The sequence below is a fragment of the Betta splendens genome, chromosome 3 (assembly GCF_900634795.4).
Source record: "Betta splendens chromosome 3, fBetSpl5.4, whole genome shotgun sequence".
NCBI classification, from domain to species: Eukaryota; Metazoa; Chordata; class Actinopteri; order Anabantiformes; family Osphronemidae; genus Betta; species Betta splendens.
Window position 1 is genome coordinate 1161917 of NC_040883.2, and position 24602 is coordinate 1186518.

At 51.4% G+C, this 24602-nt stretch overlaps 1 protein-coding gene across 4 annotated transcripts; it reads right to left on the minus strand.

Moving 5' to 3' along the window:
• Positions 1-74: 74 nt before the first annotated feature.
• On the minus strand, positions 75-22777 carry mapk8ip1b (mitogen-activated protein kinase 8 interacting protein 1b). Of its 4 annotated transcripts, none has more exons than XM_029144718.3 (12): positions 22052-22777; positions 12578-12689; positions 8953-9210; positions 6509-6590; positions 4424-5560; positions 3670-3745; positions 3051-3223; positions 2825-2928; positions 2633-2749; positions 2165-2235; positions 1941-2039; positions 75-1859 (listed from the first exon to the last, which is right to left on the minus strand). In XM_029144718.3, exons 1-12 carry the CDS (start codon positions 22126-22128, stop codon positions 1787-1789), a joined length of 2379 nt encoding a protein of 792 aa, XP_029000551.1. In that variant the 5' UTR covers positions 22129-22777; the 3' UTR covers positions 75-1786. The 4 variants fall into 4 exon arrangements, with proteins under 4 accessions (XP_029000551.1, XP_029000552.1, XP_055363346.1 ...); XM_029144719.3 differs by lacking the exon at positions 22052-22777 and adding an exon at positions 19177-19582; XM_055507371.1 differs by lacking the exon at positions 22052-22777 and adding an exon at positions 14802-14836.
• Between the last annotated feature and the right edge of the window lie 1825 nt (positions 22778-24602).

Below are 24602 nucleotides of genomic sequence, written 5' to 3' on the forward strand. Positions count from 1 at the left end.
TAAACCCAAACCTTTCACATCTGCTGTGAAGCCACGCTTTGCTACTGACAGACAAAAATGACAGGACAACGTAAGGGCTGCAATAAAAATTTTAAATAAAGGATTCACACCTAAAGAAATTACAAAATAAATAAAAATTCCACATACCACACATTGACTCAATGTATTATTTCTGTAATTACAAATAGAAAATTAATTCTTTATATATGGCATGTCTGTACACCTTTATAGTCCCCACTGACGTTTTCACATGGCTGAACCATCGGTGCCACATCAATGATTCAATATTCCTTCTTCACAGAATTTCATCCTCTGCAAAATATAGACCTCAGATTAAACAAACCAAGCCTCGGCCAGTGCAGGTCCAGTCACAGCACTGGAGACATTTACTGTAAACTACACAACGAGTCCATGAAAAGAGGCACTACCAGTGAAGGCCTGAAGACACCAGAGCTTTGCTTCTGCTCCCTTTAAGCCAGCAGCCTCATGAGGTTCACTTCAGGCTGATGATGTGAATCTGAGGACTGCTCTTCGAGGCCCAGCCACAGCTGATGAACCATGCGTGAAGTCCCACCTGCCCGTCTGTCTGTCTGCCCGTCTGTCTGTCTGCCTGTCTGTCTGTCTGCCTGCCTGCCTGTCCATCTGCCCATCTGTCCGTCTGCCCATCTGTCTGTCTGCCCATCTGTCTGCCTGCCTGTCTGTCCGTCTGCCTGTCTGTCCGTCTGCCCGTCTGTCTGTCTGCCTGCCTGTCTGCCCATCTGTCTGCCTGTCTGTCTGCATGTCTGTCTGTCTGCCCATCTGTCTGTCTGCATGTCTGCCCATCTGTCTGTCTGTCTGCCCATCTGTCTGCCTGCCTGTCTGTCCGTATGCCTGTCTGTCCGTCTGCCTGTCTGTCCGTCTGCCTGTCTGCCCGTCTGTCTGTCTGCCTGCCTGTCTGCCCATCTGTCTGCATGTCTGTCTGTCTGCCCATCTGTCTGTCTGTCTGTCTGCCTGTCCGTCTGCCTGTCTGTCTGCCTGCCTGTCTGTCTGCCTGCCTCTCTGTCTGTCTGCCCGTCTGTCTGTCTGCCTGTCTGCCCATCTGTCTGCCTGCCTGTCTGCCCATCTGTCTGTCTGCCTGTCTGTCTGCATGTCTGCCTGTCTGCCCATCTGTCTGTCTGCCTGTCTGTCTGCATGTCTGCCTGTCTGCCCATCTGTCTGCCTGTCTGTCTGCCTGCATGTCTGCCTGTCTGCCCATCTGTCTGCCTGTCTGTCTGCCTGCCTGCCTGTGTTTGACTTGTCATGGATTCGTCAGCAGGTGAAGATGCCTGGATTTGACCTCAGGGTCTGTCAGTTCCATCAAAGACCTGAACAACACAGGGTGGAGTATGAGGTAACAGGATGAAATGCTGCTCCTACGTGGTCCGCTGCTCGACTTGCTGTGCATTTGCAGTGATGGGAAGTGATTTGCATGGTGGTGCAGTCATTGTTCGTGCAGTCCCGCGTGGCTCCTGGGTCTCAGTGTGGGTCAGTGCAGATGATGCTTGTGCTTCCCAGTGACAGCCTGTGATCGCGATGCCCCTGTCTCCACTTTGCATATTTTCTTTTCTCAGTAAAGTCTTTGGCTCCTTTGGCTTATTTCACCCGTTCTTGCTCAACGACCCATATCCTCTACTACATCATTCCTGCCCTGTCTACTGGCAGATTTGGCAATTAGTTAATTTATTGGTTAAAGTGAGATAAGTCCGTCCTTCATGCAATGCTATGTTACAATATATTGTACAGGGCTGTAGTGGAGGGAGGGGCAGGACTATTCCAGGTAGATGTCCTCTGTGGGGCACGAAAACTCCACAAACTCTTTATAGTACAACTGGAAGGCTTTCCTAAAAGACAACACACACACAATGGAAAACACAATACCTCCTGGAACTAGAACCAGAACACTAAAAGTAACAACAACTCACCCAACTGACTCAGCAAGCGGTTTGGTGGAGTTCTCAGACACAAACACGTGGCAGGCGAATCTCTGGTCTGCAGGATGTTTGGTAATGAACCCGAAGTACCTGCAGAGGCAGAACAAACACATCAGACTTCCTTTAACAGCCTCATTGCTAAAGCCATACTGTACACTGTATTTGTCACGTCCGATCAGATGGATGCGGTTTTGAATATTTCCATCTTTACTTACTTGCTGTTTTTGGGATGATAACCACAGAACGACACGTTCTTTAACTGGAAGAAGTGACTGCACTCGTTGCTCTGTGAACAGACAGGAAACATGCAGAAATTAGTCTGTAACATGGAAAAGCCTCTTTGCTCTACGAAGAGTCAGTCGGACTTGATGGGTTTAACTGAAGCAGCTTATGTGGTTTTTGTTGCATATCAAGTACTCAGATGAATCGATCATCGTATGCATCAATCAATTCTTTCAATTCTTAAATAAGAATGTCAGGATGTGAAACAAAATAGAATATCTGCTGTAAAAATGTCTTTAATGTTTGTTAATAGGAAAGGATTTGGAAACAAACATGGAAGTTTAAAGGCTCCTGAAACAGAAATACTTGAGTAACGTGAGTGTAGTTATAGTGGCAGCCACAGGGGGCGCCAGGTCTCAGTTCTGCCACATGTAGAAGAGAGAAGGGGGGGTCTCACTCACTCTGTCAGAAGCGTAATAGTCCTCCTGAACAGCAAGCTTGATGCCCTTCACGCTGATGTCCAGGAAGCAGGACGACGGCGGGTTGTACTTCACCGTCATCCTCCGGTTAGTAGCGATCTGGAAAACAAGTGTGAAGCGTCACTTTAAAACGTACACAGCTTTAAACGAAGATTCACGAGGTGGGATTGGCACCTTCTGCATGGCTGCACACAGTACATCATTCCCTTTGTGGTAGGGCACTTGGACTGAGCCCAGGAACTTCAGCCGGTACCGGTCCATCCACTCGCTGCTCTTTACTGCACAGAAGCAGAAGCAGAAGCAGAAGCAAGAACAGGTCACTCAGCTTTAAAGTGTTCTCTTCTAGTCAGATATAATAACAGAGATAACAAGACGGCGTTCAGCCATCAGGCGCCGCTACCTTTGTAGCTGTCGGAGTCCTTGGTCACCTCTGTGGCATAGTATGCGGGGAAGACCCCCCTGGCACCTGTCCTCATGTTGTAGCCCTCGTACCAGTAATCCTCCGCCTGGACCTCCACCAGCAGCGGATCATCCACTTCCAGCTCCAGCTCATCGTCGTGTCGAGGGACAAACCTGGCGCAGACACATCTACCGTCATGTGAACGCACGGCTGCTTTCAAAGCAAAAGTACTGGCAGGCTCTGAATCTCCTGAACAGACGCTGCTCCACAAACCGCTCAAACGACTCTACTTAGATATTCATTCCTTTACAGTATGTGGACCAACATGGATCCTGAAGAGAATGTTATAAGACAAAGTAACAGTGATAATGACACTGATTGTTTTGGGTCATATTGTAAATAAGCAAAACATCACATATGAGGATAATGCTAAGCTTTAATAACGCAGCTTCATGTACCACTCCACACATAATCTGCCAGAACACGGAGACGCTGCTTTGACTCCTTTAAACACATCATGCATCAGCTCCAGGCATCCGTACATCAGCAGCTGTTACCGTGGAAACGGGCAGACCGCAGTCAGCTGACCGATGCATGATGACGGTGCAGCTCCGCTCACCTGTACACGGCTCTGTGGCTCTGGTCCCGCTCCTCTCCGTTGATGACACACGTGTATAAGCCAAAGGACTCAGCGCCTTAGAGAATGGAAATCACATTAAAGGATATCATAAACAGCATGAAAACGGTTCCTGACAGAGTCAAAACAAAATTTCAGCAGCGACAACCAGAGACGAGCGTTACTGCTCACAACGTACTGTACTGTATGAATCACAGCCCATTAGGCTGAAGCTGATCAGCTGCAGGGATGTACAGCGCGATCCCATGGGACACCTGCACTGCCCCGATGACCCGCTGTGGTGTTTAACACACATGAACAGCATCCAGCAGAGAAACAGCAACCGCACAAACACTACAGTCTAATCTCTCGTCCTCCCGTCTGTCCGTCACTGCTTCATGCTGGAATGTAGGTCAGAGTAAGACTGGGGATATTTCCCAACCAGTTCTAATCCTCCTAAAAAGGCTGCACAGCTTCAAGCTGGGATGCTTGTATCAATGAGCGTCAGATTAAAAGATAAAAAATAATTTACCAGCTGACTTTACCAGACCTAGTCTGCATCAGAAGTACAAGCTACATCCAAGAGTATCAGAGTTTGTGAAAGGAGCCCATGCGCTGCGTGCTCCCGTCACCTCCACCTCTATTATTATTCCCTTTATAGCAACACACCTGAATTCATGTTTTCAGGTTTCAGTTTTCTTTAGCTTAAGATGCTCTAAACCTACACACTGTAGCATGGTCATGGGGGTGAACTTACTGGAGGAGCGCGAGCGTCCCTTCATGAAGACATTGAGGAACTTCTTGGAGAAGTGCAGGTCTGCCTCTGGGGTGGAGTCTTCAGACAGACAAGCTGTGGCCTCTCTCCTCACGCCTCCCATTCCAGCCCCATCCTCCTCCTCCTCCTCGTCTTCCTCCTCGTACTCCTCCCCGATGGCCGACTCGTAGGGGGAGGAGACGCAGTTGTCGTAGACGGTGGCCGAGTCGCTGTCGTCGCTGTAGCCCTGGTAACACTGCCGCAGACTCACCAGCTCCAGCTGCGCGTGCTCGTCCACAACCAGCGTGTATTTGACCGAGTCGTAGGAAAGACCGCTGGCTTCTGAGCTCATGCAAGTCCTCAGTGGAGCCGCCGTGCCGCCGCACTCCCCCTTAGCTCGCCCCTTCCTTATCCTGGCGTCCACTAGTATCCTGTCCACATCCTCATCCTCCCCACAGTAGCTCTCATCTGTGGCATCCACATACTCCACCGAGGACCCGGCTCGCAGCGCGGCGCCGGCAGATCCCGTCCCATTCAGACTGAGGTCCAGCGCCACGGAGCAGCGAGCTGCAGCAGCCGCGCGGGGCGGCGTGATGAGGGACTCCACGCAGGACGCGTACGAAGGCGGGGGGATGTAGCCCTCGTCCTCCTCGTAGATGGAGGGGTTCGTCCGGTCTGGGAGCGGCTGGTAGGGCGGAGGTCCCTCTGTGTCGGAGCTGAGGGACATGCGCCCCTGCTCAGTCTGCTGGGAAAGAAAAGGCCGCTCCTGCACGCCGGCTGCGTCCAGGGTGTCAGCGGAACGCTGCACTGGCGTCAGGTAGATCTCCTCTGTGGGCTCCAGACGCACATCCGTGTGGTAGCGGATCCGTTCCCGGTGGTGCCCCCCCCCGTCGGCCTTACCAGGCGGGTACAGCGGGGCTGGTGTGTAGTTCTGCGGCGGTGGCGGTGGAGCAGGCGGCCGCTCCTGGAGCTTGGAGCGCGTTGCAGCTGCTGCGGATGAAGCGTGGGCGTGTGCAGACGCGTGGCCTCGTCTGCAGGGGGCGTCGGTGGAGGTCCCGCGGTCCTTGGTGTGCGCGCCTCCACCCTGTAGCTTGTCCTCGTCGCTCAGGCAGCTGTGCTCGCGTGGAGGCGAGAGCTCACCTGGAGGAAGAGCGGAGGCGAACAACAACATGGACACGGCCGCGCAGACGCAGACGCAGACGCACAGGCACACGCAGTACACACACGGTGCAGGAGCGTGGACGGGTCCAATAAACAGACGCAGAAGCAGGAAGGGAGGCAGACATGGCAGCGAATGCACAGACACACAGAGGAAAGTACAAAACAGGAAGAACGTTAGGTAACGACGTCAGGATTACGCAGCTAAATCCCCATTGCTCATCAAATGTAGAGTGAAGCCAGGAGAAGGTGGTTGATGCGTTATGTCATAATCCATCAGCAGGACTCACTGACTGTGGATGCTAGTGGCCAATGGCAGGTCAACCTGTGTGTCTGTGGTGAGCTGCTGAATCAGCACAAGATCTGATGTCAAATATGCCACATATAACAAACCAGGAGGGCTGATCATCAGATCTGCAATGAGGAACTAGATCAAGAATCTCCTGGTCCTCGGACGTTAAAGTTGTACCCTATTATAATAACAGAGACGTTTCTGTCTTATGGATCAGTTCATGGGCTTCAATGAATAAATACATCTGAAGGTAATAGTTTACTGGCCACTGTTTGTACAATGTCATTACTTGCTACTAAACAGAAGAACAAAGACAGTAAGAAAAGTTTAAGCTTGTGGTCATAATCTTCACTGCATCGATTCCAATCATCATATGTGCTGCCTGAGCAGTAACCATCCCATAGTAATTAATTTGTAAATGACGCCCAGGAGAAGTGATTCATAGTGAATTTGAAGGTGACCCGGTCTCTAGCTGGGTCCTGGCTACACAGTCTCATCCAACCTTCAGCACCGTGGATCAGACTCACCAACTCATTCAAGTCACGCACCCAGTGTTAGCAGCACAGGAATGAGTGGGACATCAAACATCCACCACACGAAGCGTTTCAGGCTGTGAACGAACGCAGAGAGAGTTTCACCTGTTTTCAGAGGCGAGGACGAGCCGGAAACCTTCTCCTGCCAACTGTACTTCTTCCCAAACGAGTTGTTGTTCAATGTGTCCTGGAAAAGAAGAAGATGGACGTGGTGAGAAAGGGAAGTAGAGGCAGAATGGGTGAATGGGCTGTGGATCCTGACCCCCCCTCACCCCCACCCCCCCACACACACAACCTTTTATTGTGTAGATTTAGCAGGGAGCCTTTGTCTGGGCTCAGTGATCTGCATTGAAAGGGAACTAGAGCTTTCACACACACACACACACACACACACACACACACACACACACACACACACACACACACACACACACACACACACACACACACTGCATTTTTTTCTAAAAACCATGATACTTCCAAAGCTTTTCCTATTAAGAAGGTCCTTTAAAAACGAACCTTGTGTACAAAACCTTTTCACTGCTGAACTCCACTTCCTGCTACATTCTATATAAGTGGAGCTGTGCATAGCTCTGGGATGACAGGAGGATATTTCCACAGATGGAAAGGGAACTGGAAAAGCCTGTGACGTCCAAAATAAGACACCGTCCTCCTCCTCTGTCCTCCCACGGCGTGACTCACTGCCAGCTACGTGGACCAGGCGGAGACGGACTGTTGCCGTAGTAACAAGTGATTCAGCAGGTGGAGGACAGAGGGACTGATCTGAGGATCAGGTTCACTGCCCAGCACAGTGTGTGTATTATTGGAGAGGAGAAACACAACCTGCCCTTATTGTATTTGAATCTGTAATGTAACACACTATTTATATATTCCAGTCTATGCTGCTATTTACATGTAAGTTCCTTAATACATGTCTTGACTATGACGAACTATGAGGTGCTGTGGCATCAGTCCCTTTCTTGATGCCAACACCTGAACGGCTGCAGCAGAAAGGTACCGACAGCAACGTCTGTGGCGCCACCACGTAGCTCAGTTACCGCTTTAGCCATTTATAAAATAAAATTTGATTTATAAATAAATGTCTCGTCACTTTACCACAAGGACCTGTTTGATGGAGTGTTGCTAAGATATTTGTCCTTCTGACAAAGCAGCTTCAGCTCCAGCTGAAGGTCAGGGATTCTCTCAGTAAAGGACCTCAGTAAACCAATTCTAAAACTCTTCACATGATGCGTGTCTACATGAAACTGAAGAACATAAACAAGCATAAAAAGCACCGTCCAATACTGTACATGCCTAAAAGCCACACAGTTAGTCCCTAGTTTTTCATGCAGTTGTGAGATTTTGAAGCATCTTCACCTCTAATCAAGTCTGAAGTTGTTGTCTACGCTTGTTGGTTTCATTTCATATTTCAAACCAGGTTTGTTTAGTTTGTTCAACGACAGTGAGAAAGTCTCAGGAGGCAAAAAGAAATACTGAACGAGACTTCACAGCAATTATTCCCTTCATGCTTTCTAGTCCTGACAGCTCTCTCTCTCTCTCTCTCTCTCACACACACACACACACACACACACACACACACACACACACACACACACACACACACACACACACACACACACACACACACACACACACACACACACACACACACACATGCTCTTTTCCAGCTCGAGGAAACTACGCATGAACAAAGAGCAGACAAATATAGAGCTGGTATAAGATCATGTTGACGGTTAGTGTGTGTGTGTGTGTGTGTGTGTGTGTGTGTAATATACACATTAACCTACACACAGAAACGTTGCGTAACAGTATCAAAAGGTTATTTCTGCACTGAAGGAGTATTATTGTACAATGGGTTTGTCTTGAATTAATAACTAAGTGAATTGTGTGTTTGAGTGTAATGTGTTGCAGATGATAACTCCGTTTACTTTATTGTGGTGATCTCAGAGCTTCACTTTATAATTAAGTTCTGTCGGGTTCCCTTTGGGTTCTTTCACATCCTGACTCACTGCTGTTGTGTCTTTCTTTCAGGTCACTGTTGTTATTGTCACTTAAGATGTTCCTGCTCTGTGATCAGTAGCTTCCATCACTACCCATAATGTCACCACGATCCAACACACGGATGCTCCAGCAAAGCTACGGCAGCATCATTAGTCTGCACTGAACTGGAGAACGTGAATGCGTGTAAACACCTGCTTCTGAAACTTAACTGACATTACTTAATAAAGGACATTGAGCTGAATGAAGAAGTATCTGATCAGTGATGGACCCTCACACAGAAATACAGAGTCACGAGCTCCAGCAGCAAACCTAAAAAACAGAAAGAACGGCCCTACAACTGAGCCATTGTTCAGTGCAGTCGCTTTCTGTCACAGGAACAATTGTAATGAATCAACTGGCGACATCACACAAGTTTCCATCTGTGTGTGAGAAATCTCTTTGCAGGAAATGAAAATCTGACTCTGATTCAGATAAAACCACATTTAGAGTGTGTGTGTGTGTGTGACAGAGGTTAATTCAGGCTTTACCTGTGTCCGCGGCACAACCGGGAAGAGGTTAAGGGTCGTGGGTCTCTTGGGACGGTAGGTATCCATGGTAACAGGTGCTGCAGGGGCCTTGGTGACTGGTGGGGGTGCAGTGGCAGGCGCCTTTAAGGACTCTTTGTCGCTGCGGTAACCGTCAGCACCGTCTATGAGGTCCAAATGAAGCATCTCTGCCTGAAGCTGTCCGACAGCGCCCAGCTCTGCCCTCCCCGACACACCACTGGTTCCTCGCCTCACGTGGCCCTGCAGGGATTGGAGGAGACGCCGTCAGTCGACGCGGAGAGGGCGGATGTGATGGGATGAGAGGAGTGAGTCAGCCAATTAGAAACTGCTCCTTGACGCTCACTGGCAGCTGTGAACTGCTGAAAGCAGAGACTATTCCCAACATTACACGAGACCTGATTAGCTTCAGTTACTGCCACGAAGCTCCGTATCTGATAAATGCTACTGTCGTGTTCACACCTCTGCAGAGGAAGCTGGTTACTGCTGCACTGCTGCGTTGATTCACGGAGACGAACATGAGCATCAGCTTAGAGGCAGTAGGTCAAAGGGCAGTGGGCCAACGCATTCAGCTCCACTTTCCATCACCATCGCTGCACTTAGTGATGCTGATGATGTATGGTGAATTATTACACAACGTCCTGATTCAAATTTGAAATGACTGAAGCTAACTGGCAAAATCAAAAGCCTGCTGAACGCATAAAGTTCAGGTTTGTGAGACTCACCACCTGATGTGTGAAACTGAAGGGGAGCCCCATGTTCTAATGTTACGTTAACTAGTCACACAAATCTTAATCCTCATAAAAAAGTGTGGTGTGAACATGCACGTAGGTCAATTCTGGGCACAAGGTGGTGAAACAAGAAGCAGGACGAGTGATCATGGGTGGGCAGCTGCAGACGCTAAGCTAACTCACAGCAGATGAGTGGACTGGAGGTTAATCCAATCCTGTGGGCTTAACGCAGCCTTTAAGCTCATTTGAATGTAGCAAACAACAATAGCTGCACGTTCTGACCAAACACCAATAAGACACCTGATTCAAATGTTTCTCCAGGTGAATCCTAACCATGACTTGTTAAAGTTGCCTTCAGGCAGAGTTACAGAAAAGTGCTCATTACCATAAAGAAAAGAAAAACTGAAAATAAAATAGTTTTGAATTGTATTTAACAGAAGCATATAAAACAAGCAGCTTTTCCCCATTTTCTTCATGTTTATGAGCTTAAATGATATGTGGCTCCTTTAAGAGAGCTCTGGCTCCTGTTGCTAGGAGACAAGAGCCCGTGATGATGAGGCGACTGAGGAGATGCTGCTGCTTCTGAGGAGAAGCCCTGACGCTGGTCCAATCAGAGCAGCTCCAGTCGGGAACGACACAGGCAGCAGGTCACATACGGCGCCGCAAGACAAAACCCGCCAGGAAGTGTCGTAATCAGAGTCGTGGCGTGAGAGCAACACGCCGACCGGTCCTAACAGACGGCCGTACAGCTACAGGGTCGACGTCAGAGAGCTACGATGAACACGTAGCCTTCATCCTGATTTCACTCTGACTCCAGCTTAGATCAAGCCAGCGTGCGTGAAGCAAACAGGGCTTCCCCTGCTGCCGCTGGTGGAGCAGCTTCCTCGTGTGGACCGTGACGTGAACACTGCTCATGTGTGTTTACACACCAACACTGCATTTATTTTCAGCTCTGACATGTGCAGTGGGTGAGAAAAACACTGTTGCCATGGAAACAGTTCTCCTCCTCTAATGCGTTGGATCCCCTCTGCTCTGTCTCACCATGACTCCTGCTCTATTATTCTGCCTATTATTCTGCATGTGCGTAACTGAACCACATTCAAGTGAACCACAAAGGCAGAAAAAACTGATAAACCTTTTGCGAGTACATGTACGTACTCACCTTGGCGCCTGCTGGTCTGTTTGCTCAGACAGCTGTTAAAGCAGTGACCTGCCCCAGTCTCCCACCTCTCTGTGGAATGTTCCAGGCAGGTGAATTTGAACCAGCCGCCGTCTCTGCTGCTGAGTAGCAGGTGCCAGATTCAAAATGACTGGAAGTTGGTTTATCACTGAATAATAAATATTTAGTCTCTGCGGGGAATTTGGTTGAATGTGGGTCAGAATGACTTTACGTGAGCCTGTTTTTATTAGTTTGTACATGACGTCAGGCGTTTGGCAGTTTAAGCTGCACCTCTCACTGTTCTTTCCTGTTTCCTGTCAGGGCGTGTGATGCTCCTTCCATGTGACCGTCCATTATTGATGGGACAAGAAGCTTCCTAAATCTCCCTGAGGATGATGAGCTCACAGATGAGGTCACTGCTCCCTGTGTGTGCACAGTGTGAGCTCTCCATAAAGTGCTCACAGTTCACAACCCCTTCCCCATCCAACGTTCTGCAGCGGCTCCACCCACTCCTACATTATTAAACAGGTCAGACTGCCATTGAACGCTGAGCAGTCGGGATGTGATGGAATACGACTTGTCTTCACACCACACACTAACAGATTTGTCAAACCTTGGCATGAACCACTGAGGAACGCAGCCACTACAACCCGCACACACACACACACACACACACACACACACACACACACACACACACACACACACACACACACACACACACACACACACACACACACACACACACACACACACACACACACACACACAGCCTTTGGCAGCCGTGGTTTGGTCATTTTTCCAAACCATCCTTTGGAAAATGATCTTAGATGCAGAACATACTAAATAAGACATAAATAACTAAAATAGTTACAAAGGGATTCAAATCGGTGTCAGAGTGTTTATTTTGTCCTGACCCTTTAATAGTGCAGATACTCTGCTAGCACCAAGAAGCAGGTGCTGCTCATTCACTCAACTTGTTTCTGTATCACAACTGTCCAAAGTTTAAGAATCATGTTCTGTCCTGGGATCTGTAGGACCTCTGCCAGGTGATGAGTCATCCACACACACCTCCAGGGAGCTCGCTCATTCATAAAGTGGGGCTAAAATTAGCTCCTTGGATATTATCACATGGACAAGCAAGCGAGACAGAGCTGACTTCAAACCCAACGTGTTGCTGTCACTCCACAACAAGGCCGTTTTCATAAGTCGCTAATTCAAGCAGTCACACGCACAAACAGAGCTCATCGGATCACACAAACGATCCAGAAAAAAAAGACGCTTGGAACCTCTTGTTGCCTTGGTTACCGCAGCGGAGCTGAATGGAGGAGGTGGAGGTGATGATGGTTTCACTGGGAAAAGAGCCTGAGAGATCAGACAGAATAATAAATGCACCGCTGCTTCTCATCTCTCCCTCCCGAACGCTTGCTCCAGTTTTAATAACTATGCCAATAAAACCCGGTGTTGGAGGAACCAAACACACAGGAACCAAAAGAAGAGACAGTGATAATTAACATACAATTACTTGACATCCAAGCAACTGCATACGTTTTAATGCACATCATTTACTCATTATATGCTCAGGAAATGATTCCTTTGCCTGGAAACTCAACAGCAGTACAGTTCCTACCGGTCCATCAGCTTGTGGAGGAAACTGATTTCCTCGTAATCACAAAACGCTTTTTAAGTAAAAGACCCACTTGCTGTGGAGACAGTTTACCTTCACGTCTGGGCCGTTACAGTTGAGACTCATCCCACACTCGTCCGTGATCTCTGTAATCTCCGACAGGTCGTCATCCTCAAATTCATCTAGGCTGATGTCATGGGTTAACCTGGTCAAAGGATGAGAGAGAGAAGGGAGATGTGATTGAGGGAAAAGGGTTAATTCCATATCACTTGTCACAATCACAGCGCAAACTGTTGGATGGAGGGGAACCACAGCGACATGTTCTGTGTAAAACAATATATTCTCATTATCCGTTGCTGTGATACACGTGTATACTGTATTGTTGCTTTTTTACAGTATGTCCGGTCCTGGGCAGCTCAGAGATAATCAAAAGTAATCAATAAGGTATTTGTAAAGAACGACAGCTGTGCGTCCTAGCACCTGTTGAGCTCCTGCAGATTGAACCTTCACTGGATAAAGACGACAACAGTAGCGACATGTTCACAGCAGGTGGAGAGAATGTGAAGCTCAACGTGTGTTTGAGCTGAAGGGATTTCATCACAGATGAAGTGAAAAGTGAAGTAAGTAAAATCATCTGCAGGTCCCTTTATTAACATTTAAAGCTGTCTGTCCGTCTGTCTGGGCAGAGAAGTGCACCGCCCTGCTGTCTGAGGCAGGATTCAATTAGCTTCCAGTAAACAATGCCTTCGTTTTATCTGTAATTATGCACGTCTGTTATCCCTGAGCTCAGCTGCCTCCTGGGCAGAACAGACACAGCAGAGAAACGTTATTAGAGGAAGGAAAGGCTCGATGACGGTGATCACAAGGAACAGAGCGGCCAAAGAGCAGAACCCCTGCTGCTGCGCGATGCTAATGTCATTTGTGGCTACATCAATACTGCAGCAGCCTCCTGCAAATCTACACACAGCTGCAACCAGAGCAGTCACGTGTCAGAGTGAAATGGCCTGGACAGAAGCATCTGTTTGTGTTAATGAGCATCGAAAGAGGCTGAAAGATGGAAAGGAAGAAGGAAGAAAGGCAGAAGGACGAGTTTAGCATCAGATCAGATGTTAGCGTCAGCAACAAGGGCCCAGTGGAGCACAGTCATCCACACTCACCAAGCTCCACCAGGCAAAGGTACAGCATCAGTAACTCTTTAATTCTGATAGAGAGCGGACAGACTTCACGGATCCATGGTTCATTATACATTAAGTATGACAACATTAGAACTGGGGCTTTGCATGAACAGCAGGGAACAGGAGTCTAAAGGTTGTGTATTAGGACGGAGAGACTAGTGTGGAGTACAATGAGCCCGACCAGCGTCACCGAGGACAGGGTGAAGATGTCAAACCTCCAGAGAACCATAAGGAGCAGGTCACGTCGTCCAGCATCCGTACGATAAAGAAGCTGACAAAAGCAGCGTGAGGACAAAGGTTTGGTCGTGTGATGCTAAACGATGGCAGTAGAAAGCTTGGTCTGTAGCCACAGGACCCAGGAATGAGGACAGAGCCTCCACCCTCCTGTTCATAATTATAGCATGAGCTACACTTTAGCCTCTACATCAACTCAGAGCCAGGAATCATGAGTCTCCTATGAGCTTGGATTCCACTCAACACCCTGGGTGATCAATGCAGCTGACACAGCAGGCTTTCCACCAGAGTAGACAGGTCCACGGTGTCATGGCCGACACGTTCTGAGGCCCACAGCACCGCATTCACCTGAGCAGAACAGAGTCATCCTGTCGTCTTGACCAGTGACGTCAGACTGCGACACACGCCTGAGCTGTGGACTCCGTGTGTCTCAGTGTGCAGCAGCAGGGGTTCACTTTGTGATCCCAGTGATTTAAAAGCCTGCAGCGTTGTGACGGTGGGGGGACGGGACAGGACAGACTACACTCATGAAGGACACAACGACCTCGCGCTCGGCCGGTTCCGCTCCTGGCTCAGAATCCAGACACGGCCCGTGGTGGCTTCACCTCTACTACATGTAGATGCTGACAGCGCCTCGTGTAGACACATCAAGGCTTTGGATGTAAACAGATTTCACCGAAAGCAGATTAGTTCATCCAACTCTTTGTCACAAGCAGCGCTGGCAGTAAAATTAGGTCAGACTGCTATAAAAAAAGTTCAGATTTAAACTCACATCTCTGACAGGATGAGGATCTGCGTTACAGTGGCACCGTTCACGACCAGGGTGATGCATGTAAACACTCTGCAGCCTCTGTCTCTTTCCACGCTCTCAGCATTCAGTCCCATTCATGCTCCCACTGAGAGATTACCAGGCTGCATGCCCTGTCATTCAGTAGCTTCCTCTGCAAGGACAGGACAGGACCAGGACCAGGACCAGGACCAGGACCAGGACCCAGGACAGGGCTAGGACCTGGACCAGGACCAGGACCAGGACCAGGACCAGGACAAGGACCAGGACCAGGACCAGGACCAGGACCAGGACCAGGACCAGGACAGGGCTAGGACCTGGACCAGGACCAGGACCAGGACCAGGACCAGGACCAGGACCAGGACAGGGCTAGGACCAGGACCAGGAACAGGACCAGGACCAGGACCAGGACCAGGACCAGGACCAGGACAGGACAGGACCAGAACCAGAACCAGAACCAGGACCAGGACCAGGACAGGACCAGGACCAGGACCAGGACCAGGACCAGGACCAGGACAGGGCCAGGACCAGGACCAGGACCAGGACCAGGACAGGGCTAGGACCTGGACCAGGAACAGGACCAGGACCAGGACCAGGACCAGGACCAGGACCAGGACAGGGCTAGGACCTGGACCAGGAACAGGAACAGGACCAGGACCAGGACCAGGACCAGGACAGGACAGGACCAGAACCAGAACCAGAACCAGGACCAGGACCAGGACAGGACCAGGACCAGGAACAGGACCAGGACAGGGCTAGGACCAGGACCAGGAACAGGAACAGGAACAGGACCAGGACCAGGACCAGGACCAGGACAGGGCTAGGACCAGGACCAGGACCAGGACCAGGACCAGGACCAGGACCAGGACCAGGACAGGACAAGACAGGACCAGGACCAGGACCAGGACCAGGACCAGGACAGGGCCAGGACCAGGACCAGGACCAGGACCAGGACCAGGACAGGGCTAGGACCAGGACCAGGAACAGGAACAGGACCAGGACCAGGACCAGGACCAGGACCAGGACCAGGACAGGGCTAGGACCAGGACCAGGAACAGGACCAGGACCAGGACCAGGACCAGGACCAGGACCAGGACAGGGCTAGGACCAGGACCAGGACCAGGACCAGGACCAGGACCAGGACCAGGACAGGGCTAGGACCAGGACCAGGACCAGGACAAGGACAAGGACAAGGACCAGGACCAGGACAGGACAGGACAGGACAGGACAGGACAGGACAGGACAGGACCAGGACCAGGACCAGGACAGGGCCAGGACCAGGACCAGGACCAGGACCAGGACAGGGCTAGGACCAGGAACAGGAACAGGAACAGGAACAGGAACAGGACCAGGGCAGGACAGGACAGGACAGGACAGGACAGGACAGGACCAGGACCAGGACCAGGACAGGGCTAGGACCAGGACCAGGACCAGGACCAGGACCAGGACCAGGACAAGGACAGGACCAGGGCCAGGGCCAGGGCCAGGGCCAGGGCCAGGGCCAGGGCCAGGGCCAGGGCCAGGACCAGGACCAGGACAGGGCTGGGACCAGGAACAGGAACAGGAACAGGACAGGACAGGACAGGACAGGACAGGACAGGACAGGACCAGGACCAGGACAGGACCAGGACCAGGACCAGGACCAGGACCAGGACCAGGACAGGGCTAGGACCAGGACAGGACCAGGACCAGGACCAGGACCAGGACAGGACAGGACAGGACCAGGACAGGGCAGGACAGGGCAGGGCAGGACAGGACAGGACAGGACAGGAACAGGACCAGGACAGGACAGGACAGGACAGGACAGGACAGGACAGGACAGGACCAGGACAGGACCAGGACCAGGACCAGGACCAGGAAAGGGCTAGGACCAGGACCAGGACCAGGACCAGGACAGGACAGGACCAGGACCAGGACAGGACAGGACAGGACAGGACAGGACAGGACAGGACCAGGACCAGGACCAGGACCAGGACAGGGGCCAGGACCAGGACCAGGACCAGGACCAGGACCAGGACCAGGACCAGGACAGGGCTAGGGCTAGGACCAGGAACAGGAACAGGACCAGGACCAGGGCAGGACAGGACCAGGACCAGGACCAGGACAGGGCTGGGACCAGGAACAGGAACAGGAACAGGACCAGGACAGGACAGGACAGGACAGGACAGGACAGGACAGGACAGGACCAGGACCAGGACAGGACCAGGACCAGGACCAGGACCAGGACCAGGACAGGGCTAGGACCAGGACCAGGACCAGGACAGGACCAGGACCAGGACCAGGACCAGGACCAGGACCAGGACAGGACAGGACCAGGACCAGGACCAGGACAGGGCAGGGCAGGGCAGGACAGGGCAGGACAGGACAGGACAGGACAGGACAGGAACAGGACCAGGACAGGACAGGACAGGACCAGGACAGGACAGGACAGGACAGGACAGGACAGGACAGGACAGGACAGGACCAGGACCAGGACCAGGACCAGGAAAGGGCTAGGACCAGGACCAGGACCAGGACCAGGACCAGGACCAGGACAGGACAGGACAGGACCAGGACCAGGACCAGGACAGGACAGGACAGGACAGGACAGGACAGGGCAGGACAGGACAGGACAGGACCAGGACCAGGACCAGGACAGGGCCAGGACCAGGACCAGGACCAGGACCAGGACCAGGACAGGGCTAGGACCAGGAACAGGAACAGGAACAGGAACAGGACCAGGGCAGGACAGGACAGGACAGGACAGGACAGGACAGGACAGGACCAGGACCAGGACCAGGACAGGGCTAGGGCTAGGACCAGGACCAGGACCAGGACCAGGACCAGGACCAGGACCAGGACAAGGACAGGACCAGGGCCAGGGCCAGGGCCAGGGCCAGGGCCAGGACCAGGACCAGGACAGGACAGGGCTGGGACCAGGAACAGGAACAGGAACAGGACCAGGACAGGACAGGACAGGACAGGACAGGACAGGACAGGACAGGACAGGACAGGACAGGACCAGGACCAGGACAGGACCAGGACCAGGACCAGGACAGGGCTAGGACCAGGACCAGGACAGGACAGGACCAGGACCAGGACCAGGACAGGACCAGGACCAGGACCAGGACCAGGACCAGGACCAGGACCAGGACAGGGCAGGACAGGGCAGGACAGGACAGGACAGGACAGGACAGGAACAGGACCAGGACAGGACAGGACAGGACAGGACAGGACAGGACAGGACAGGACAGGACCAGGACAGGACCAGGACCAGGACAGGGCTAGGGCTAGGACCAGGACCAGAACCAGAACCAGGACCAGGACCAGGACCAGGACAGGGCTAGGACCAGGACCAGGACCAGGACCAGGACAGGACAGGACAGGACAGGACAGGACAGGACAGGACTAGGACCAGGACCAGGACAGGACCAGGACCAGGACCAGGACAGGGCTAGGACCAGGACCAGGACCAGGACCAGGACCAGGACCAGGACCAGGACCAGGACCAGGACAGGGCTAGGGCTAGGGCTAGGACCAGGACCAGGACCAGAACCAGGACCAGGACCAGGACCAGGACCAGGACCAGGACCAGGACCAGGACCAGGACAGGGCTAGGACCAGGACCAGGACAGGACCAGGACAGGACAGGACAGGACAGGACAGGACAGGACTAGGACCAGGACCAGGACCAGGACAGGACCAGGACCAGGACCAGGACCAGGACAAGGACAGGACCAGGGCCAGGGCCAGGGCCAGGGCCAGGACCAGGACCAGGACAGGGCTGGGACCAGGAACAGGACCAGGACCAGGACCAGGACCAGGACCAGGACCAGGACAGGACCAGGACAGGGCTAGGACCAGGACCAGGACCAGGACCAGGACCATGACAGGACAGGACCAGGACCAGGACCAGGACCAGGACCAGGACAGGACAGGGCAGGACAGGACAGGGCAGGATAGGACCAGGACAGGACCAGGACCAGGACAGGGCTAGGACTAGGACCAGGACCAGGACCAGGACCAGGACCAGGACCAGGACAGGGCTAGGACCAGGACCAGGACCAGGACCAGGACCAGGACCAGGACCAGGACCAGGACCAGGACAGGACCAGGACAGGACCAGGACCAGGACAGGGCTAGGACCAGGACCAGGACCAGGACCAGGACAGGACAGGACAGGACAGGACCAGGACCAGGACCAGGACTATCCCATCCAGAAAAAAACAGTCAGCGTCTGCTCTATAACAACAAACTCTGGCGACACATATTCATTCACACCGACGTCAACGCAAATCGACAGAAAGCGTGATGTGGGCTCTCCTCCCGTCTGCTGCTCGACCACAACAACAAACCTACACACGCATACGCGTTCACTCTCCTTGAAGGACAAGCCTGTCCTGAGCTCTGAGATGCAGGCAAACAGAAGCCACGCTGGCAAAAACACATGCACACACATGCACACAAGGTCACAGCCACATCGCTGCATGTCAGCAAAAGCAAAGGAGACGTCCTACCATTTCTCCCACTGGTCCTCCATCCATCCCTCTCCTCCTTCCCGGCCCGACTCCATGCTGTAAGTGAGGGGGGCATCCACAGCGGAGGAGAGGGGTTAGGAAGGGAAGCAGAGAGGGAGGAGTGAGTGAGAGGAGAGGAGGAGGAGGAGGAGGGGGAGGAGGAGGGGTTGCAGCTTGTGCCGGTCGATGAGAGGCATCCGATTCTGAGCCTCGCTGCTGCCGCTGCTGCTGCCGCTCGTCCGGAGCAAAGACAGAGGGGGAATTATTTGAAGCACGGAGCTGGAGCTGCCAGGAGTAGTGGTGTTATGTAACACTATACAGTCCTTCTGTCCCTCTGATCAGGTTTACTACACCACTGCAGGCGTGCTGTGGTGTCAGCATCGAGCCCCAACGAGGAACACCAGCACCAGAGGACACTCCTCTCACCCCCCCCCCCCACACACACACACACTATGCCCCTGAATTATTTAAGGCTTCTGATAAAGATCTCCCATTCTTATTCTCTTTGAATGCACCGTTTACTGCTCAAACAATATTTTGGTGGTTACAGCACAAATTAAATAATTGCCGGTAAATTTAAAGTGGAAACATTTGACAACCTTGCATTCACAAACACTGAAACAAGAAAACTGACCAAGATGCAACAGAAGCTGCTGCAAACACAAAGCAAATGAAAATCAATTGGTGCAAACCATGATGATTCTACTAAACTCTGGTTCCATCCACAAAAAGGTCAGAGCGGCTGAGAGGTGCTGTATAGACAGAGGGGAGGGGTCGTCGGCTGGAACGCGCTTCGTCAGCACAACGCAGTGACGGCAGTAAATACAGTGTCGGGGAACTGCAACCAGAGCTATTACTGCTGTCCACTCAGACGATCCCTCGCTCGCTTCGGAGGCACAAACTACTCAAGCTCTAAATTCACGTTTCCCCCAAAAGACAAAAGTCAATAAAAGAAGGGTGCAATAAATGACAGAAAGCTGCCGGTTAAAAATCCTCACTGCTCAGACAAGCAAATGGAAATTTAAAAAAAATGTCACAACACACATAACACACATCTCTGGTGTTAAATCAGAAGGAGCTCATGAGTTCCTCGTTTATTTCCCATAATGCACCACAGCAAAGACTGGAAGCAAACAGTGAAATTGCTCCTGGGTTAGTGCTTACACACAAAGAATCTCCTGTTGCGCCCTCTGGTGCCACAAATCCTCAGTTAAAGGAGCAGTTCACTAAAAGCTCAGGAAGAGGTTTGGGTCATTATTTCTGATCAAGTTAAAAGAGAACATCGTTTTACAGTTTTAATGTGTGCAAGTAGTAAAAATAAGTCAGTGCAGTTTAATTTGAAATGTCTGACAACGCTCATGACTATGTGATAACTCTGGGCTGAGTCTGCTGTTAATGTGAAAGTCTCCACACAGCAGCAGATGAGCTCTACGCTGTGGAGCAGCAGGTCTGGAGGATCTGAACCAGTGTGGAGGCAGGAAAACACACCAACATATGGCTTCTCTGGGACGGGGCCAAGCTGGAGCCTGAGGGCTCTCTGGGCCGCGCCGCTAGAATATCAACCTAGAACATGTGAATCATTATTTATTCAATTGTACGTTTTTATTATTAGTTTGTATTATTCAGAACTTTCTAATCCTTCCACTGCCGCCTGCCAAATGCGTTTTGTCATAAACACCTGGTTTGTTTCGTTCGTCACCTCCTCACCTCGTGGTTAGTTAGGACTTAGAGCTAATCCGCAGCCCTAATGTCTGTGATCACTGTGAGCAGCTGAGCTGCTGGCTCCAGATTTGAACTGTGCAGACGATTAAGTGTTGTTTCTACAACACTTTACATTTGGATTGGAGTTCATTTTCATTGTAATCATCCAGAGCAACTGCGGGTGCAGCTCAGCTGCACTGAGCTGGAGGGTGGGGGTGCTGCTGTCTCACTGCACTGTCTCACTGCACTGTCTCACTGCATACTGAATATTGATCACAGGCCCGTCCACTCAGCAACGGCACCAAAGAATCACAGCTTCTCCTCCGGCGGCACTGTCTGTTACTACGAGCCCCCAATCAGCTGGTGAAGCCTGTAACTGTGAATTCATTGCACCTGATTATTAAATTCATCATGAAACGTCTGAATTGAGTCTTTATGTCGAACTGCAAAAAAATATTCTATAGCGTACAAATATTTGGCATTTTAGAGAATAAATTATTTCCACTTGTGTGTTAGTAGCACGTCCCTAATGAAGCCAAACGATGACCAATGCTGTGCTCTCTGTAAACTCACCATGACCTCTGTCCATCAATATTTATCTAATGGCCTGTTACAGTGACGGGCTTTAATATGCTGTCAGTCGATAGAGTCACATATTACAGGTGAGCGCTGACTTAATGCGCACTGTGCGGAGCACGGATGGCGCAGACTGGAGGCACGCGCACACATGCGCACTCGTACCTGTCACAGCGGCTTTGGTCGCTAAAAAGTGCGCACACGTCTAAAAACGTGCGTCTGCGGGAGAACGCGGCTCGCCTCGGTCCGTCGGGGGCAGACACGCCCAAACACAGTCACGCAACTCAGCAACACGTTCGACTTCCTCCCGCAAAGATCGACGGAGCAAACGCAGCTGCGGCCGCTCCTCCTCTCCCGGTCCCAGATCCCCGGTCCCGGTCCCGGCTCCCCGCCCCGGTCCCGGCTCCCCGCCCCGGTCCCAGATCCCCGGTCCCGGTCCCGGCTCCCCGCCCCGGTCCCGGATCCCCGCCCCGGTGCCGGTCCCGGCTCCCCGGTCCCGGCTCCCCGCCCCGGTCCCGGTCCCGGCTCCCCGCCCCGGTCCCGGGTCCCGGCTCCCCGCCCCGGTCCCGGTCCCGGCTCCCCGCCCCGGACGCCTTACCTGAAGCTGGCCGGAGACTTCACCTGGACGCTGCGCCCTGACGGCGTGCCGCCTTTCCGCGTCTCCCTGTCCGCCATGCCGCCGCTTTAATCTTCCATTGGCTCCGCTGTGCAGCCGCCACCAGCAGATTCACCTGAGGTCCGCCGATGCTGCGATACTGTGCTGCCTTTACGGGCTGTGGGGAAAATACCCATTCACACCATCTACGCCGAACATATAAAATAAAACCAAAAACCGATTTTATAAAGACCCCGTCTCTCTCACGTATGTCGAAATCAAGTAATGATTATAAACAAGAGTGTGAAGAAAAGCTAATATCTAACTCTCTCAGCCGTTCAGCTCAGATGAAGAAATTTGGCTTTGATATTAAAAATAACAAAATAAAAGAAACCAGACCAGATGAGAAACACCCGCCCTCCTTAAAATCTATATACATCAACACAAGCGAATAAAACGCGTTCGCTTGGTTCGTTAAACAAGCTAGCCACAAGCTTCAAGCTAGCCACAAATGAAAGTAAAGGTAGACGCTCATTTACGCCGACATACTCACATACACAGTCACACATAATGTTCACAATAGGGGGACAGAATAACACAAAGTAAAAATAAACAACGTGATGTGTTGAGATGAGGAAAAGCAGCAATTCAAATGTAACAATGAAGGAAACACCACAGAAGAAGAACCGAGGCGGCGCCTGCACTGTCCTGGCTGTTAGATATGAGACGTTTATTAGTATTGGAAACAGACTTTTTTGCAGCATCCAGCAAACAAAACCCTGCGCGTTAGAACGACGAGGATTCATTTCAGAGACGAACCAGCAGAGGGCGACGCTGAGACGCTGCAGCTGGAACGCAATGCTTCAAAACCATAAAAACGACTCCAGCAGCTTCAGCAGTTGTTGAATCTTTTTAATACACGTGTTGTTTAGTCACAAATGATGCTTTTCCAGAGGAGATTTCTTCAACAAGGGTTCAGTGTCCGTTCCTGTAGCATCAGCTCTGCATTTTAACCATTTATTCAATCCCTTGCTGCAGAAACTAGTTTCTGCTCCCTGAAACTGATAATAAAACACAACAGGCAAATGAGAGCTCACATTTACAATGCTGACACACACACAGGAGTGGGGGTGAGTTTACTCCCAAAGACAGGATGCATTTGCATAAATAACTACATTATTATAACCACAGTTTTACATCCTCCCTTACAATGAAAAGACAAACTCAGCCACTTATGTTTATTCATATTGTTTGTATAACATTATATATACATCATATGTATGTGTGTATCGGAGGAACGAGCAGGAGTACACGGGGGGCATCTCTGACTTTGTGTAGTTAGTGCTTGACTTCAGGAGGTCCCTCCACCACATCCAGAACATCCAGGGCTCAGACACTGAGACTGTGCACACATTTAAACATCTGGGTGTTCAAACGCAGACGCTCCATACACGTCGACTCCACCTGCTCTATCCTATATATTCATAACGTGATGCTGATGGACACGTGTTGTCTGCTCCTGCCAGTCCCTCCAGGTGAAGTAGCCTCGCTTGGACAGTGAGTCCTGGCCACTGCCTGGACTTCACTGCCAAGATAAGATCCCACATCTGCAGGAGCTCTGCAGGAGGCCACACAAACAGCTGTTCCCTGAGCAGTGCAAAGCATCTGGTCTCGTTACAGGGTCGCGGTGAATGTGTACCTTCATCCTTCTCAGTCTCCTGCAGCACATTTCTATCCTCTGCCTCAGCACAGTCAGTCTGGATCCACGGCAGAGACTGCTCCCAGCCCAGTGAGTGGGTGCAGGAAGCAGGTCCTGATGAGCGCGCTGTGGGTCAGTCTCACTAATGAGGGATATTCTCAGAGATGCGACACGTCTGAAGCTCGGCCAGAGCTCTGGGCTGTTTCATGGACGACATGCATACGTTGCTAAAGGTTTGCTTTCCAGCCCCACAGCTGGATTGTTGAGTTTTGTTCTTGTATCTGGTCTCAGACACACTTCTCCATCCACTCTATCCACCTTTTGGCTGTTCCCTAATGACCCTTCATTCGTTCCTAAGATGCACACAACAAAATACAAAAACCTTAAAGAATGTCCAGCTAATGTCACATACTGTACCTGTGGAAGAAGCCATCAGGAATCTTAGGAAGGAAATCTTGTGTTGCACTTGAGCTCCCTCATGGAGATGCCTTCGAGCTGCTGCACAAGGTTGTGTCTCATAATGTGTCTCATAATGCTCTACAAGAGAAAACACACAACCTGGGAGTTGAACCCAAGTCGTCAGGGCGTCAACTTGAGCATCAGGAAGGGGATTTGAACCCACAACCTGGGCGTCAGGAGCAGATGACCAGTTGTCGTCCTAGTAGGAAAGCCTGAGTTCACTGAGGGGAAGCAGGAGCTGCTCTGGCATTAAACGGCTCAGACGGAAGTGAAACCTTATACATTCCCATTTGTGTCAGTAAAACACGGAACAGAAGAAAAAAACTGAGGATCAAGCAAAACAGCTTCACCTGACAGATACTCTGTTTAGGTGAAAAACATGCTGATGTCAGCAAG